The 16423-nt window shown below is 39.9% G+C and overlaps 1 protein-coding gene across 4 annotated transcripts in view; it reads left to right on the forward strand.

Moving 5' to 3' along the window:
* Positions 1–16423, forward strand: part of acot7 (acyl-CoA thioesterase 7) — a 52728-nt gene that overhangs the window by 12771 nt on the left and 23534 nt on the right. For 2 of the 4 annotated variants that reach the window (XM_065961398.1, XM_065961396.1), the window contains 4 exons: positions 3318–3409; positions 3648–3762; positions 4375–4389; positions 4571–4657. In XM_065961398.1, the coding sequence (XP_065817470.1) occupies positions 3318–3409; positions 3648–3762; positions 4375–4389; positions 4571–4657 (309 nt within the window). The remainder of the gene's footprint in view (positions 1–3317; positions 3410–3647; positions 3763–4374; positions 4390–4570; positions 4658–16423) is intronic. The other 2 variants (XM_065961399.1, XM_065961397.1) reach the window with 1 other exon arrangement.

The raw sequence follows: 16423 nt of genomic DNA on the forward strand, positions 1-16423 counted from the left end.
CCCCCCTGCTCATTCGAAGAATGAAAGGTTGCGGATGCGTCAAAGCAGAGAGCAGAGGGGTAAATGTGTAAAATATAGTGATGAATCAAGTGACACTGCTCGGGGTGAAAGAAATAGATGAGGGTGAAGTAGAAAGAGAGAGAGAGAGAGAGAGGGTAAGTGTGTAGAAAAATAGGAAAAAAGGGGGAGAAAAGGAACAGCAAGATGCTAGAAAAGGATCACATTTTAATAGAAAATTAAGGAACTTTAAAGAATCATATCAACCAATCAAGCTTTATTTATACTTCAGAGATCACCAAGGTGCAACCACCATTTACAGTGATATCGAGTCAGTTACAGAAGAAATGAAAAGAAACTATAAAACGATTATAAAAGTAGAAGAAGATTGATATTACAAACATCAAGCATACTATTCATTAGTGCCTTTAAGTGATAAAAAAGGAGGCTGGAGGATGAAAAAGAGTGCTGGAAAATTGATTCTCAGCTTAAGCACCTATGTTTAAATTCAAATCAGTGCTCACAAAGGCTCTAATTTGTTATTCAATTTGACAGAGGAGAGTGTTTTGGAATTCAGCTGCTTATTATACAGTTTAAATAAAAGACGCACAACCTCTGAGTGATTAAGCCTCTTTAAAAAACTATACTGATGCTGTTTGTTTGGTTTTTAATGCCTCTTTATCTGGTTTCTCTTCAGCTTTTAGCTGAACATGTAAAGTTAAGTGCAAGATTCACACACAATCTGATTAATTTGATTTGGCCTCTGCAAACCCAGAGACACCTCGAATGTGGTTTCCATTGCTGTTAAATGTGCACCATGATTTTTTTTTTGACTGAAATGCTTACAATTTGCTGAATTGTCCACTCTGCAATATCCTTCTGCTCACATTCAGTTGTCTTCTGGAATTATTCACAACCTTGGTGCACCACTGCACTCATATTCAGTTAAAAGGGGGAAAAAAAGTATGCCACTGCCGGGTGCCATTTGTCTTAGCTGTCATCATAGTGCCCTTTTAAATCCACGGAGCTCCTCATTCAAAAGCCACCACCAGACGAACTTGAAATACCAAGCAAAAAGTCACTGCAATTTGCCGGCTTAGTGAGCTTTGTGCCATAGAGTGTGAAAAATAGAGTTAGAAATTTAGTGGATTTTCTATTTAAGATGGATGAGGCCAAAAACGTCCTCTTCATCCAGTAACTAATGCTAAAGAAGTAAGCTAGCTGCCAGCTGCCCCTTCTGCTTCCTGACACTTCTTTGGAATGGATTTAGTTCTTTGTCATATTGTTATATCATATGTTTCAGTAGACCTACTGTGAAGTTACAATAAAGCTGCAGTCCAGGCAATGACATGGTCAAACAATGACATTTTCTTCCTTTGATACAGAGGCATCTGAAAATCAAAGTCAGCTCCCTGGTTACATTCTGGTCAAAAAGGTCAACAGTCGCACTGGGAATCGTTTTCTGTCCCTCTCACTCCTCCCTTTCCTTTTCTCCCTCCAACCTAAACACAGTTCACTCAAAAGGTCCAGAAGGAGCTAATAATAGACTGGAGTCACTCACTCTTGGTAAAGTCAAGGATATGTAAATGTGCCTTTCTCCTCCCGGCAACTTCCTGGTTGCTGGCAAGGGCAGGAGCCAATGTGAGGAGGAGGAGAGGAGCACAGTCGGCATGGCAACCCTTCCCCGGCCGTATGCACAGTTTTAACCTGGGTGTAAAATGCAAATGTTTATTCCCAGGAGTAGCCAGCCATAGGCCGCATGCTCCCACTCACTTCTCCTAACTTAACAGTATCTTGTGCAAAGTCTCTTCATTGTTTATTTTTTATCAGAGTAATGCCCAGTAATGTCACAGTCTTCATTTCCCTCAAGATTGTTTTATCTGACAGATGTCCCTTATGCATTGGTAGACAACATTTAGTTTCTATGTGATTAACACAAGTAGGTACAGTTACAGTCTTACATAGATTAAAAATATAGAACAATAATTCCATTGCATCAATTCAATTGTTCCAAATATAAGCTTATTGGTCCCTGTGAGACACTACCAACCAGCGAGTGAATCAGACGGTGCAGCCAAAAGTAAAAGCCCCAAAACCCTTAAGACAGTGAGTTTGAACCTGCTGGCCCTTTGCTATCTTCCCTTGTGTCCCTTAACAACACAGCCTCAAAATAACCCCCCCCAATCTCTCTGTTAGCAAATTAAGAGAAAAAGTGTAGGCAGCATAGAACGGATATCGCTATGGCAACCTCTCCGCCTGATTGCTATGAGATGTGATTTCCAGTTTTATGGTTCTTAACTTTCTCTAAAAAGGAACAGCGAATGTTCCATCCTCAAACCAAGTCAAGGTTTCATCCACTCCATGAGGACATAGGGAAGTACTACACAACATATTTTTAAAACAGATAGATTCACACAGTTCATGTTCCTCACTCACTGATGATGAAGATGGTTTTATATCGGGGTTAAAAAGAGACTGAAAGAAAGAAAAAAACATTTTAAAGTGACAGTGCCTATTTACAACACTCAAACGTTCTCTGCATAAAAATGTGATCATCTATGCAATTCAATTTCTGTTCTATCATCCAAAAGCAGTTCCTAATGCTCCAATAATGAACATGACTAACTCGCCTTCAATAAAATTTTGATGTCATACAAACCTGTGTCTTCTCCAGGAGCATATGAACAGGGTTTTTACTTCCCGAACCACACAGTTGAGTCCTTTTAACATCTACATAATAATCAGGCATTTTAAAGGATGTCAAAACAGATATATTTTTGAAATGGCAGCATTGTCAGCTACAACACCACCTGAGAGACAATCACTGCATATTTCTGTGTCATGTGAAAAAAAAACCCCCAAAAAACGGAAGTACAGAAAGCCTAATGATCAAGTTGACATTGTTTTTCATTGGTTCATAACAACAACCCCAACATTAACGTTTAGGATTAGGGGATTATGCTAAACTTTCACCAACTGAGGAACAGAGTTTTGTGATTGTGAGCATGTGTTGTTCTGAACAGACATTATTGAATGTCTTTGAACAAAGGAGCTAGTTTATTTTCTGCTCTTTTGTTTGCAGAAGAAAGACTTTGTCTTTAGGCAGCGCCACTGGTTTTGTAAAAAAAGGCTTGATTGGCTTTTATTGGGGTGCTAATATGAGTGTCTGTTTTGACAATACAGTAGCTGTTTTTTTTTCGAATGGCTTGCTCCATTGTTTTATTTGAAAGACTTGGCAAAACTTCTTAAACGATTGGTTTTCAGTCAAAAACCAGCGCTTCATTTTCCTCAGTTTCTGAAGTTTTTCTCTATGACTGCAGGTGCTCTGAAGCTGGCCAACAAGGCAGCCCTGTGGTATGTCCCCTGCTCTCTACAGAATGTCGACAAGATTCTGGAAGTTCCGCCCATCAAGGTGCATACATACTTGGTTACTAAGACAATCATCAACTGAAGTTTGGCCTTTTAACTGTACCTGTCAGCCTCTTTCTAACTGTCCTCCTCTATACCCAAAATGACGTGTAAAGAGCCATCTGGTCATGGTTAAAAGACAATTTCACATTATTTAGTCAAAGCATGCATCAATGCAGAGCCTGGTATGAGTGAATGTGTACACATGTGTATGTTTTCTTGATGTAAGTGTTTTCCTGTAGTACACTAGTGCAGAGCAAGAAAAGGAGGGCAGAACGCGCTACGATGCTCAGAAGTTGGAGAGACTGGAGACCAAAGCAAGGATCGAAGAGGTGGTGCCACTTCTACCTAACCCAGGTAACATACGAGCTCAAAGGTCTCAAATCTCATCCATAACTTGTTGTCATGAAACATACAACACAAGTGTTAGGTATATGTAGTCTTAATCTCACATCGTCGTCTGAAGTTATCAATGCTTGTCTAGTCATCAAAAGTTTTATTACAAGTACTTTAAGTCTAACAGTACTTCACCACTTCACATCAAAGCATTACACAGACTTAGCCTGAATCAATATCCTTTTTTTTCTACATGGGCAGAAATAGAAGGAGGTTTAGTCATAGGAGAACATCCATGTACACATAATACAGGACACCATATTCAGTGTCAGTACATGTTTCAATATATATAATTATTTCAAATACTAAGGTAAATAATAGCAATTATCTTTGTAACTATTGCACAACCTTGGTGGTTTCCGAAAGTCAATGTACCATGTTGCACTGCTAACTGGTGCATCCTCTAAACATGACCAAACATTAGTGCGACACACAAGAAATGTGTTTCAGTTCACAAACTGTCACATTTATCAGAAGTGCACATTTGCTTTGTCAATGGTTCTAGTACTAAGTTGTGATGATTCTAACATTTAGAACTAATCATCTAATTTTTTCATGCTCACTCAACTTCAGAGGATCGACCAAAAGGTATGTTAGCCTACACTCAGCAGCCTGCATGTCAGTACAGTGACTTTAACAGGGCAGCATGTTTTTTTGTGTGGATGTCGGCTTGCTTGAGCAAAATACACTTGCAGGTTTTACAATGCAAAATTGATTTTTTTCTGTTGTTTTTTTTTTGAGTGTGCAAATTTGTCCCGTCTCAATGCAGAAAAACACACAGTCTGCTTCAGTCAGTCCAGTCTGATCCATTTGGTTGGCCCCTCTGACTGCACACTACACGACTATGTTCAAGGCGGTGAGTCTACGCTTTTCTTTGTAATTTCTTCAATGAAAATCGGCATCCAATGATCAACTCTATGGTTGAGTCTCATGATTCCTAACATTTTCCAAACTGATGAAAGATTTTTTTTTTTTTTTACGGTAAACAAGCTCAGTGAGGCTGAGTGTTCAATAATCTATTCAGTGTGAACAGCAGAGATGTAAAGAAAGTCAATCATTTGGCAGATAGTCTCAGGTTTTGGATTTTCTTGACTCTAATTAGATGGTCATTTTTGTCCTTGCCTGCTTTGACTTGTGACCAAAGTGTTTAAAACAACAAGGAGTGGTCAGAAATGCATGATAGAGGCGTGCAGTTAGACAATGCAATTCCTCATCTAAACGAATCTAACAAGTGAAGAGAGAAGAGAAGAAGATATATTTTATTAATCTCTGATGGAACATTCAATATTTTCAATATATACTACACAAACAGGATCCTATTGAAATGCATAGAAGCAGAGAGTCAGAAGGCTGCACATGCACAAACACCCAAAGCAGTTGGGGGTTAAAATAGATAACAAAAGGTAGGGTAAAATATCACTGTACAAGTACCATGAAATACTGCTGGAGCAAACCTGTAGATACCGAATAGAAAATAGATAAATATAGAACAAATTTACATATACTTAACCCAAAAACATACAAAATACTAAATCAGCCAATATACAGAATATACGAAAATATGCATAAACAATATAGTTAAATAATGTATTAAAAATGTACAATAAGGGTAAAAAAGTGACAGATGCTGAGCTTAGTAGGAGAGCTCTGAGCCCCGACTTCTGTGAGCCCCGCCATCTTTGAAGTGTCCACCAGTGCCTCCTCTGCAGCAACCAGACCAATATCAACTCTTGGTTTGTACCGTTTGTACTTTTGCCCCACTGTGTATGTTTCTTCTGGACACTTACATAATAGCTCATCCTTCCTGAAAATGTAAATGTCACTTCATTCAAAAAAAAGATTTGGAATTTGAATAAAGATATCCTGAGTAAAAAAATCCTAATGCACTAAATTCACTTATGTTTAAATAAAGGTACTGTACATTTATAAGACTGTAATTTTTGAAGTTATTCCTCAACACTAACCACACTGTGTTATTGATCTGATGCTAACAGTTGCTGACATGACATTCAAAACACAAGTAACTTCTGCCTCTTAGTATTTGTCAGATGTCTTTGTTATTCTCCCACATGGCAAACAACAGCAGAGTTAATGAACAGCATCAGGCTGTTTAGTATTCAAGGCAGGGAATGTCCTGACTATACAGCATGAGTACACTCTGGTATTCCTGCAGAGATACCTACAGACGAGAACATATAGAAAGGAGCCACAGAGGATTGGGCAGTGGGAGACATACATAAAGGATGAGATGAGAAGAAAAGACAGTGCTAGGAGAGTAAATAAATATCTGTGTACAGTGATTGAGCATTTCATCATTTGATTATTCAACCTTTGAAGGTTTCCTTATGATTTCAGACCAGCTTCCTTCCAGTTTTAGCCTTTAGCACGAACCCCATCTGTAAAATGTTACAGTGTGTCCTGTGGCAACACAGACAGGCAGAGTGGGGAGAAATACTGCTGAGTTTAATTCAAATGGAAGCGTCCTTGAGAGAGAATTTTATGACTTTTAGTGGTTATGTCTGCCCCTCAATTTAATGAAGGAAGTCATAATAAAGAAAAATGTTTGTTTAATAACGTCTTAACATTTTTCTGAGAGTTTGTTACTTGGTATTGTCCTGAATGTATTGACCCTGTCTTGTTGCTGAGATAAGTGCTTGGGTTGTTGAAGTTGTTGTTACATTGACAGCACTCTGGGCTGTTAATAGCTTTGCTTAATGGGGGGAAGAACCATAGACTGTAAATTGGACTGTGGTGTCACACATTACCTTTTGGACTGCTGTTTCGGAGCTCTTTGCATTATGGCTATCAGCTTGCCTTGCTTTCAGTCAGAAGCAACCATATTGTGACAAGAGGCTGGACCAGGGGTCTCATTTATAACTGTTGCGTACGCACAAAACGGGGTCTGAAACTGGCGTACGCCTTTTCCCACGCAAAGTCTGTGATCTATAAAAAAAAAACCTGACGGTAAAATGTGCCCACCGGTAAGCAAACTGTGACCCAGGCGTACGTTCATTTTGGAGGCAGGGGAAATTGGCGACACAGACGGTGAAGTGGTGAACTGAAGCCTGCAGATACATATTGATATCTCTTCCACATTTTATTTCACTAAATATCAAAATTTACTGACAGATCCACGTCATCATAATCATTTATTTAGGCTATAATTGCGCATGTAGTGAGCCGTTTCCGATAAGTCACTTTTATTATGACAATATATAAACATCAAATAAAAAGAAAAGTCCGCTACATACATATTGCATCAGCGTCGTCTCGCCTTCATTATCCCGGACGGACCTCAGAGGACCGGACTTGTACACTAATGTAATCACTGATGTAGAGTTAAAAATTAGACTAACACAAAAACCATAGAGCCACCAGTTTTCATTAATATATTTCAATTTCGTGCATTTATCATCAAGTGTGGTTTTTAGTTTTAATAAAGATGACCGTGTCAAGACGCACAGAGACACGGCGGTGGCTTCACACATTTCGCCTTCTCGTTAATCAGCATGTCTTTATCAGCAGCACGTATTTATTCTGTAAATAATTAAAGTGTGGACATTAAGTCGGAGCATCTCTGACAGGATCATTAGGTCTATATATCCTCATAATGAGTCACAGAGCAGACGGAGTTTCCCACAAAAAAAGGGGCCAACAATCAAACGTTTTTGTTCGTTGATCAAACCTTTGATTACTAATATGATAGAGTGAGACAGACTGCTGACTGACGTGAGCACTCATCATATATAACTTCTATATATGTAGAAGTCAGTGTGGGTCCTGTAAACATGTAAACATTGCAGATATACTCGTGCGTAATGATGAACGCTGGATGTTTTGGCACATACATTGGGTGAATGCAGCAGCGACGTGGTGTCATTCTCTGATTGTTCTTCAGTTTGTGATCCTCCTGCTGCAGTGAACTATCCATATGTTCATTTGATCCTTCACTTCATTCACAAACTCCTCTGTTTCTGGGTCAGAAAGTTTTGTTTCTTTGTCTAAACTTGTCTAAAGCGATCCAGTGCTGGAAACTTTTGCTCCGCCCCCTCGTTTGTATGCTTCTTCATTCACGAGCTTCTTTGCATTGACCGTTTATGGTTGAATGTGGGCGTGTAGAGAGCGGAACATGGGACTAATCTACGTGCGCACATTTCCAGGTGGATCGTGATTTATAAAGGGAACATTGCGTGCAGGTGTGCGTACGAACAGTTTTATAAATCTGAATCATTTTGTGCGCACGCCATTTTCGGGTTTTTGGCGCACGTACGTTTTTAGTATGGATTCTACGCACTCTTTTATAAACGAGACCCCTGGAGAGGAGAGGAGAGTTATCTAAGTTTAGAGTCTATGTCCAAGGCTAAAACTTTAGCTTGATACTGAACGGCATTCAGTCTGAACGTCTTCAAATAAAGACATCTAAAGATATTAGATCTCCTGGATCTCTACAGGGATTGATCTACTTTTTGAGCACTTTTGGCACTGGAGCTCTGGCTTCATTTTTCAGTCCAGGAGGGTCGCTGCTTGTGAAACCCAGAATGATGAGGAGAAATCAGGAGTTTGACGACAAGAACAGTGAATGGAAATACAAGGTCATTGTAACAGGACATTTAAAGTGCCGATGCCGTTTCCAATTATGTGCTTCAATGACAAGATGGCTACCTCACACACTCATCATTCACTGACTTGTCGTTTGACCTTGTTTTCTTTTTACAAGGAAGAAACTTCTGTTCTCCTCTATGCTGTTTCTCCCTGGACTCTTTTTCCTCACTGGATTTGATTAAGATTCCTAAAAAACACTTTATGAGGTAAAAATGACAAAGCATAGAGGAAACAATAAAGAGAGCAGCAAACAATGATTAAAAGCATGACGAAAAAAAGCAATTCACTGAGTGTATTTGATGGCTTATCCGTCCGTGACCAAAAAACTTAAGCATCTGATGTCCCAATCAACAAAAACCGCAAATCCTGACTGGGAACTATTGGAGCTGCATCCATAATGAATCCAACATTTTTATCAGCACAGAACATATGCCTTTTTATCAGTCGAGGTATATTGTTTCTGGCAGGTTATTCATGCCTCAGACTGCCATTTCTATTGAGGTCAGCTGATGTAAAGAGGACATCAGAAAGACACAGCTGTAGTGCGGAGGAAAAGCAGAGGGGAGATGTTGAGTCAGAAAGGGAGGCATGAGAAGGAGACAGGACAGGACAGCAGGAGGGGAGGAGGAGGGGACAGATAAGTATCTCCCGTGTCATGGTTGCCTTCTTAATTTGGAGAGCTTGCTGAGAAATCTGTCCAATTAAAAATCAAATGAGGAACAAGCATGCGGGTCATTTAGGATACATGTATACGCTCGCGCACACACTGCCACTCGCTCTCTGTACATGCCATTGCTCATTAGGCAATGTTCCCTGTTGTTCGCTGCTGCTGCTTTCACTACACTTATTATGTTTACATAACTGAGTCAGGTCAGGCAGCCAGGGTGCTTGCTCTCTCCTCTCCCACTGTGTCTTGCACTTACTCAATTTCTCTTTTTTTTTTTACTCTTGTTGGAGGAAAGCAAACTTTCTTTTAGGTGTCAACTACAGCCTGTATACTGAATGTATGTCTCCAGTTTTTTATGTTGTGGACAAGTGGCCTACTTAGCTTCAGCCTGAGGAGATATCCAACACATGCATGAACACAGCAAGAATACCCATGTGTGTTCATATTATATATGGAAACAGCCTTGAATACAATTATTCTTTATTTTTGCCATCATGTCTTAAGATCTATTAAATATTCCATTGATGAATCATGAGCCAAAAATAATGACACCACTTCCATCCAGTCAGAGATTTGACAGTGATGTCACTGAAGCTACTGTTGGCTACTACAGTCGAGTCAGTTACCATCTTTATAGTAAGGAATAATAAAGCTCCTATATTCCTCTTTTTGCTTTTTTTATCAAAAAGAAGGTCTAAAAGTTAAAACACACTCACCACAATAAAACATATTTACCTCTGTATCTGCAGAAACTAGAGGTGCAACCACAAATCTCGGATCAGATCACAGATTTTTGCCACGGATTGGACTGTTTCTTTCAGATCTTTTTTATTATAGCTTTTCTACTTTTCTGCTAGCCATGACTCAAACTGTGCATTTTAATAGCACATCAAATCAAAATGCATCTCCATGCATTTTAATAGTGTCGCACATCCTTCATTTTCTTCACTCATTTTATTTAGAATGTGATTTGAAAAGGCAGCCTGTTATATAAAAAGCGGCATCATTTCAATAACAGTATCTGTGACCCTCTGTCAGGGACATCAACTTAACAAACAGAAAATGGAAATCTTTCTGTGAATAACGAGTTCCCTGTAATCTACAGAAATTGTCTTTGTTATCTTTCATTTGTCTGATCTTTTTACTTCAAATGAGCATTGACAGTTTTGAACACATAACACACACACACCCTGTTCATTAAGGGGAAGTGTGTGTGTGCGTGTGTGTGTGTGTGTGTGTGTGTGTGTGTGTGTGTGTGTGTGTGTGTGTGCGTGTGCGTGTGCGTCTGTGTGTGTGTGTGTGTGTGTGTGTGTGTGTGTGTGTGTGTGTGTGCGTGTGCGTGTGCGTGTGTGTCTGTGTGTGTGTGTCTGTGTCTGTGTGTGTGTGTGTCTGTGTGTGTGTGTGTGTGTGTGCGTGTGTGTGCGTGTGTGTGCGTGTCTGTGTGCGTGTCTGTGTGTGTCTGTGTGTGTGTGTGTGTGTGTGTGTGTGTGTGCGTGTGTGTGCGTGTGCGTGTGTGTCTGCATCGGAGAGTGAGTCAGACAGAACAAACTGAGCGCATTTGTTAAGAACTATTTATTCAGTTTTTGGAGCGAACACAGGGCTTTGTAAAGTGTTTTGTTTTGCTAAGTTTACAACTGCAATGTGCAATGTTACTTTTGTAAAGCTCCTGACTGTTTTTATGCACCACTAATGATACATTTCTGATTGATGTTATACTCAACCACAGCTGATACATGATACATACAGACATGATAAGATGAAAGGGGTAAAGTTGAAGAAGGGTTTGAATCAAAGTGACCATACACACTGAAATATCAGCACTTAAAGAGCCCATATTATGCCCTTTTTGGGGTTCATATATTTAATTTATGTACCTACTAAAGTATGTTCACAATAGCTAAAGTTTGAAAAAAGTGTCTGTTTTCATGAACTGCCGCTCCATGCACCGGCTCGCTTCAGACTCTCTCTCTAAGGCTCTGAAGTGCCCACGTTCAGAGTTCCCACGTGTGCCAAGTCTGATCTGATTGGTCGGCCTGTCAGCTCTGCCTCAATTGGTCAGTCGCTCAGCACAGTTCTCGGAAATGTCCCGCCTCTTTTACCATATTGGGAATGCAGCCACTTCGGCTCCGAGGGGAGCAAAAACATTAGCACCTTCGCACTACTGTGCTACCACAGGCTACGGCATATCGTGGGCGTGCTACAGAAGTTAACGGACGTGCAACATGAGCTGCAGGGCTTGCCACAACGAGCCAATGAGCTTAGATCAGTGATATCACACTGACAAGATGTCACACTGGCAATTTTTTTTCAAGGGGGGCTAGAACTGAGCGTTACATGCAGCTAATGCTGCAGCTACGCAGGAGAAGCCGTGTTTCCGTGGACTTTGAATTTTTGCACATAGATGTGCCTAAACATGCACAAGACACTTGGAAAACACACTAAAGAGCATATAAAACCAGAAAAAGTATAATATGGGACCTTTAAGAGCCGTCTCTGAAACTCCACCAAAAACGTGTGCCAAATTCTATTTTAAAAGACTACATTGTCTTCTTATTTGTATAGTGAAACTCCACTTGGACTCACTGGGACTCTGCAAAGGGATTTAGCGGCAGTACATTTATTTTACACCCTGACGGTTCATTTTCTTATGATCTGTGGATCAACAGTTGGGTGGGATCCAAATGGATCACAAATGTCTGAATCTGAAATACTTGAGAATCTCTAATGAATGTCCCTGTTGACAATGTTTAAAAATAGACTTTTGTGTCATCAAAACTAACATAGAATTTTAGTAACTACTTTAGCAGTTTGTTTCTTTTATTTTATCCACATACATTTTGTTTGCAGCAGTAGTTGACAGATGTCTCAAAAATGTGTGACTAAATGGATATTTTTCTGACTTGAACTATTGATGTTAGCAAGGAATGGATGACATTTTTTGGTGTGAAGCATCAGTAATGCCTGTACATAGTGCTTAATGAAGGCCTGTGTGGGCAAAGTTGCTCCTCAAACAATGGAAATCTGGGTATGAAATGGAAGTCTCCAATTGCTTGAAAAACCCTGAAAATGTTTAAAAACCTTAGAGTCTGAAACTTACTGGATGCCCCTTAACTCAACAATTCTGTTCTTTCTCCTTCTCTGTTGCTTCTTCTTTTCCCTCTGCCCACCTCTCCTCATTATCTCTTCCTCGCTCTTCCCTTCTTCTTTAATGTTCTAAGAAGCGTACTTTATGTTGCCATGGAAACAGCAGTTGATTGCCACTGGTGGACAACGCTGCTGTCTGATAAAAGCACATTGAGAACATAAAGGAATAAAATAACAAACACATTTTTGCATGGTAAGATGTGTCTTTGTTATGCAGTCGACTTCATGGCCACTGTAGAAACATAATGTTTTGGGGGTGCACAAACAATCATCAGATGTTGACCTGTGCTTGCTATTAGTTTGCACACTGCTTTCTGTGCAAATCCTTGTGAAACCCCAGCACTGAATCTACAGTTTGCATGATTGTGAGAGAGAGGAGGAAATACAGAACTGTGCCCACAGAGTGGTTGGCATGCATGGATTTAATGCTGCATGTGTGTGTATGTGTATGTGACAGATTTGAGCCAGGGATTGCCTGAGCACAGGAACACATCCATCACTCTGGCTCTATATTATCTGCCCTCTGCTCTGATCTATGCTCAGTGGGTATATAAACATGTCACAGCCTGAGACCGAGGGATCCAGGGAGACAGGGATATGTCCACTGGAGCTTGTGTGATCGACCTTTAGGAGAGTGTGTGTGTGTGTGTGTGTGTGTGTGTGTGTGTGTGTGTGTGTGTGTGTGTGTGTGTGTGTGTGTGTGTGTGTGTGTGTATTGCCTTCACTTATTCTACCTCTAGACTTGTCCTCAAATACAACATTGATTCAGAAATAAAAAAAACACAACTGACGATTCACTGTTTCAGCCTCTCAGAAACTCAAGAGATTGTTGAAATATCAGGAGAAAAAGGTAAAGGAAAATACATACAACCACCAAATCCCAAATGGAAATACAAAACATGATAATTACCAAAAAGATGTAAATAGGAAATGATTAATGCTGTTGAATCTTTAAAAAAAATCTTGTGGGGATGTGCTGATGAGTTTATCTTACTGTATTACTTTAAAAAGCACCCGTCCTACATTGTTTCATTAAGTTACGTATACTTTATCTTTTTTTCAAGATTCATATTTGGGCTGTTAGTGCCTTTGTTGTAGAGATCAGACAGTTGATAAAGTTGATCCCCAACTGAGCAACATGTCCGATGTGTCCTTGGGCAAGACACTTAACCCCACATTGCTCCCACTGCTTCGGTGGCGGTGTATGAATGGATTAGTGTTGTACTTATTCTCTGATGTACATCACTTTGGATAAGAGCGTCTGCTAAGTGAATTGTAGAATGTTCAGTTTTGTCTGTTTTTGAGAATGTAAGTCAATAAATAGGTTTAAGAGGAAATCACAACACCTGAAAAAATCTTTTTTTGCTGACTAAATGTGTTTTAAGGTTCAACTTTATGTTGCTGAAGTGACATGCAAGTCAATCAATCAATCATTATTTTTATAGCACCAATTCTTAATAAGTGTTCTCTCGAGGCGCTTTACAAAAGAGCAGGTAAAAGACCTTACTCACTGTGATGGGATATGGAGAGATGGGATAAGATGCAGGAAGGATTTCTCCTTTGTATTCCTCGCGTTCCAGTTGTCCACACACAGGTGTGGACTTGATACTGTCAGTTCTTTGTGACACCTTTCATGCATTACCTCATTGCTGGGTTAGAGGCATAAAGGCACAGTTCTGATTACACCATCCCACACCCATTGATGAAGACTCAGATATAAAGCAAACTTGAAACCAGAGAGTGAGGTAAAATACAACCTTTTACTGATAATTTATTTTTGCATCCCTAAAAAGACTCTGTAGCTCTTCTGATAAGCTGCATACAGCACCAACATCTTCCACTAATCACAGACTATGACAGCCTGTATATAGGCTAGGGGCAAAGCCTGGAGCGAAAATGAGCCCGAAGAGCATGTTGCTATGTGTAGCATATCAAATATTTATTTTATTTTAACTTGGACACATTTAGAAAGAAACTTTCCTAGTTTATTACCTTGTGTTCAACCAAGCAAACTAGCTGCGACTCTTCATCCCCAAATCAGAATGAGTGTGCAGAAAGGGTCGTCACCCAGTAAAAACACAGAACATACAGAACAAGATAACAATGTTTATAAATGTTTCAAAGGTTATACATTTAGAAAAGTAATCTATAGGAGCAGCTGACCTTGACCATCACAGCTAGACGTGCTTTTTATTTCTGCAACCACTCTTTCAGACCAAACTTCCATTATAGAAATCACTCAGTGTTTTTTCTCGTAGTCTATGGTGTGCATGGAGCTGACAGTGTAACAGTAACCATGACAGCACTTACTTGTAATCTGCAGAATTTAAGGCCCCACACTAATTGGAGTAAGTGTTGAATAAAGCTCGCCACAGCTGGAACGGCAAAATGTTCAAAGAATATGCAGCTTATTGGTCTTTGGAAGAGGAAGTGGGCGGTCTGCAGCGTGGCTGTAATGTTAACAGAAGCTGTTTCTATAGTAACATCTCATTAGGAGGCAGTTTGAGCCGTTTGATACCGTCCATGATTAGAGCACTTGTTGGGGAGGGGACGAGAAAAACAGAGAGGAAGAGGAGCATTTCATTGGTGGATAGAGGTAGGAACATGGCAAGAACAGGAAGAAATACAGCTGAAAAGAGAGAAAGGGTACGTAAAGGAGGTGATGAGACAATAATGCATCCTTTTCTGTCCCACACTCCTTCCTTTTAGATCAGGGGATGTCTTGCATACAATATGAAAATGCTGTGTCTGAGTTGGTTGTAATTAAAGGCTTGAGGTTGGTAGACAAGAGTTGATGGGTGATGAGAGCTGTCTGGAAGACTCCCTGTATTGTTCTCATGCCTGTTGCCCATGGACAGAGTTGTGCACAAAGATTTGGGGAAATGGTCAGAAGGAATCTTATAACAGAGGTATTTTCCCCTCTGGCCAACTGGGCTGCACTAAAGACTTAGTTACTAATTGCCATTTTTTCCTCATTTGGAGTGAGCTGTCTTTCCTCTTTATACACACCAACTCCATCCCCCCCACCCCGTCTTTCAAGTTCCCACCCCACGGCAAAGGGAGAGTCATAGTGTGCCATGTCACCCCGCGAATGTGTAACGTCAGGCCCAGGGCTGTCTTGGCCTTGCGTGTCCTCATTTGCAGTCTCACATTGAGCCTCACTCCAACCTTTTACATGGACTGTACAAGGAGAGGGGATTATGCAGGAGTTGCATTAACAGTCCACTGATGTAAGTGAATAATAAAGACAAGCATCTTTGCTACTCAAGGACAGTGCCGTCATTTGATGGATCTGACTCGACATTTTAATCCCAAGCTTTGAGACTAAATATCGAACACAATCTTGTTGAAAATGAAAACAAAATAACAAAAAATGATCTATGCTCCCTGTAAAGCTTTGTTAGAAAGAAATACCAATGTTTTCTGATAGAGATGCCGTTAAGCACATGAATGGAGGGCGCAGTATATATAGAAAGTAAAAGAGAGGTCAGCAGCAGACTGTAAACAAACAACATTGGGATGTAATAATGTGGACACATGATTGTCTGCCACTATTACAGTAAAAATACTTTAACGGCCAAAAGTTTAATCATAATTGGATTTAGATTTCATGTTTTGCAAAATTGGAGATTGAAAAGGCGAATGGACATTACAACTTTTCATTATTAGGCTATTGAATTAACATTTTAAACCAGAATTAAACATTTGTGTAAAAAAGAGCTCTGTAACAGACAGACAAACCCACATACTGTATGACAGCCTTCTAATGTCATTATGGATGGATGGACAAAGAGAGTGAAAAAGTGTGCGCTTGCCCCAAGAGAGGAAACATCTCTCGTGTTATGGTCTATTAACTCACATCGAAACCTTCTGCAATGAGAATTATATTGACAACAACTTAGACAGGTGTTTCACATAAAAAGAGTCCATTTCCACTCATTTTACCTAAAAGACCCTCATAAGTATTTGCTTGAGGTTGCATTGCTCTACACATGCTACTGACTGCCTCTATAACAACTCTGTGTTCTTCATTCCATCATAGTATATCAGCTGATGCAGACTGCTGCTGAGAGAGCTGCTGGTTGTAACTCTGCTTTGAGTTAAGACAGAAAAACATTAATACTTCTTCTGAAAATGCAAGAATAATACATTGCTTCTTACAGCTTATATGGTTCTGTTACATAGTTTTATTGAATGCTATGAAATAAT

The sequence above is a fragment of the Labrus bergylta genome, chromosome 12 (genome assembly GCF_963930695.1).
Source record: "Labrus bergylta chromosome 12, fLabBer1.1, whole genome shotgun sequence".
Taxonomy (NCBI): domain Eukaryota; kingdom Metazoa; phylum Chordata; class Actinopteri; order Labriformes; family Labridae; genus Labrus; species Labrus bergylta.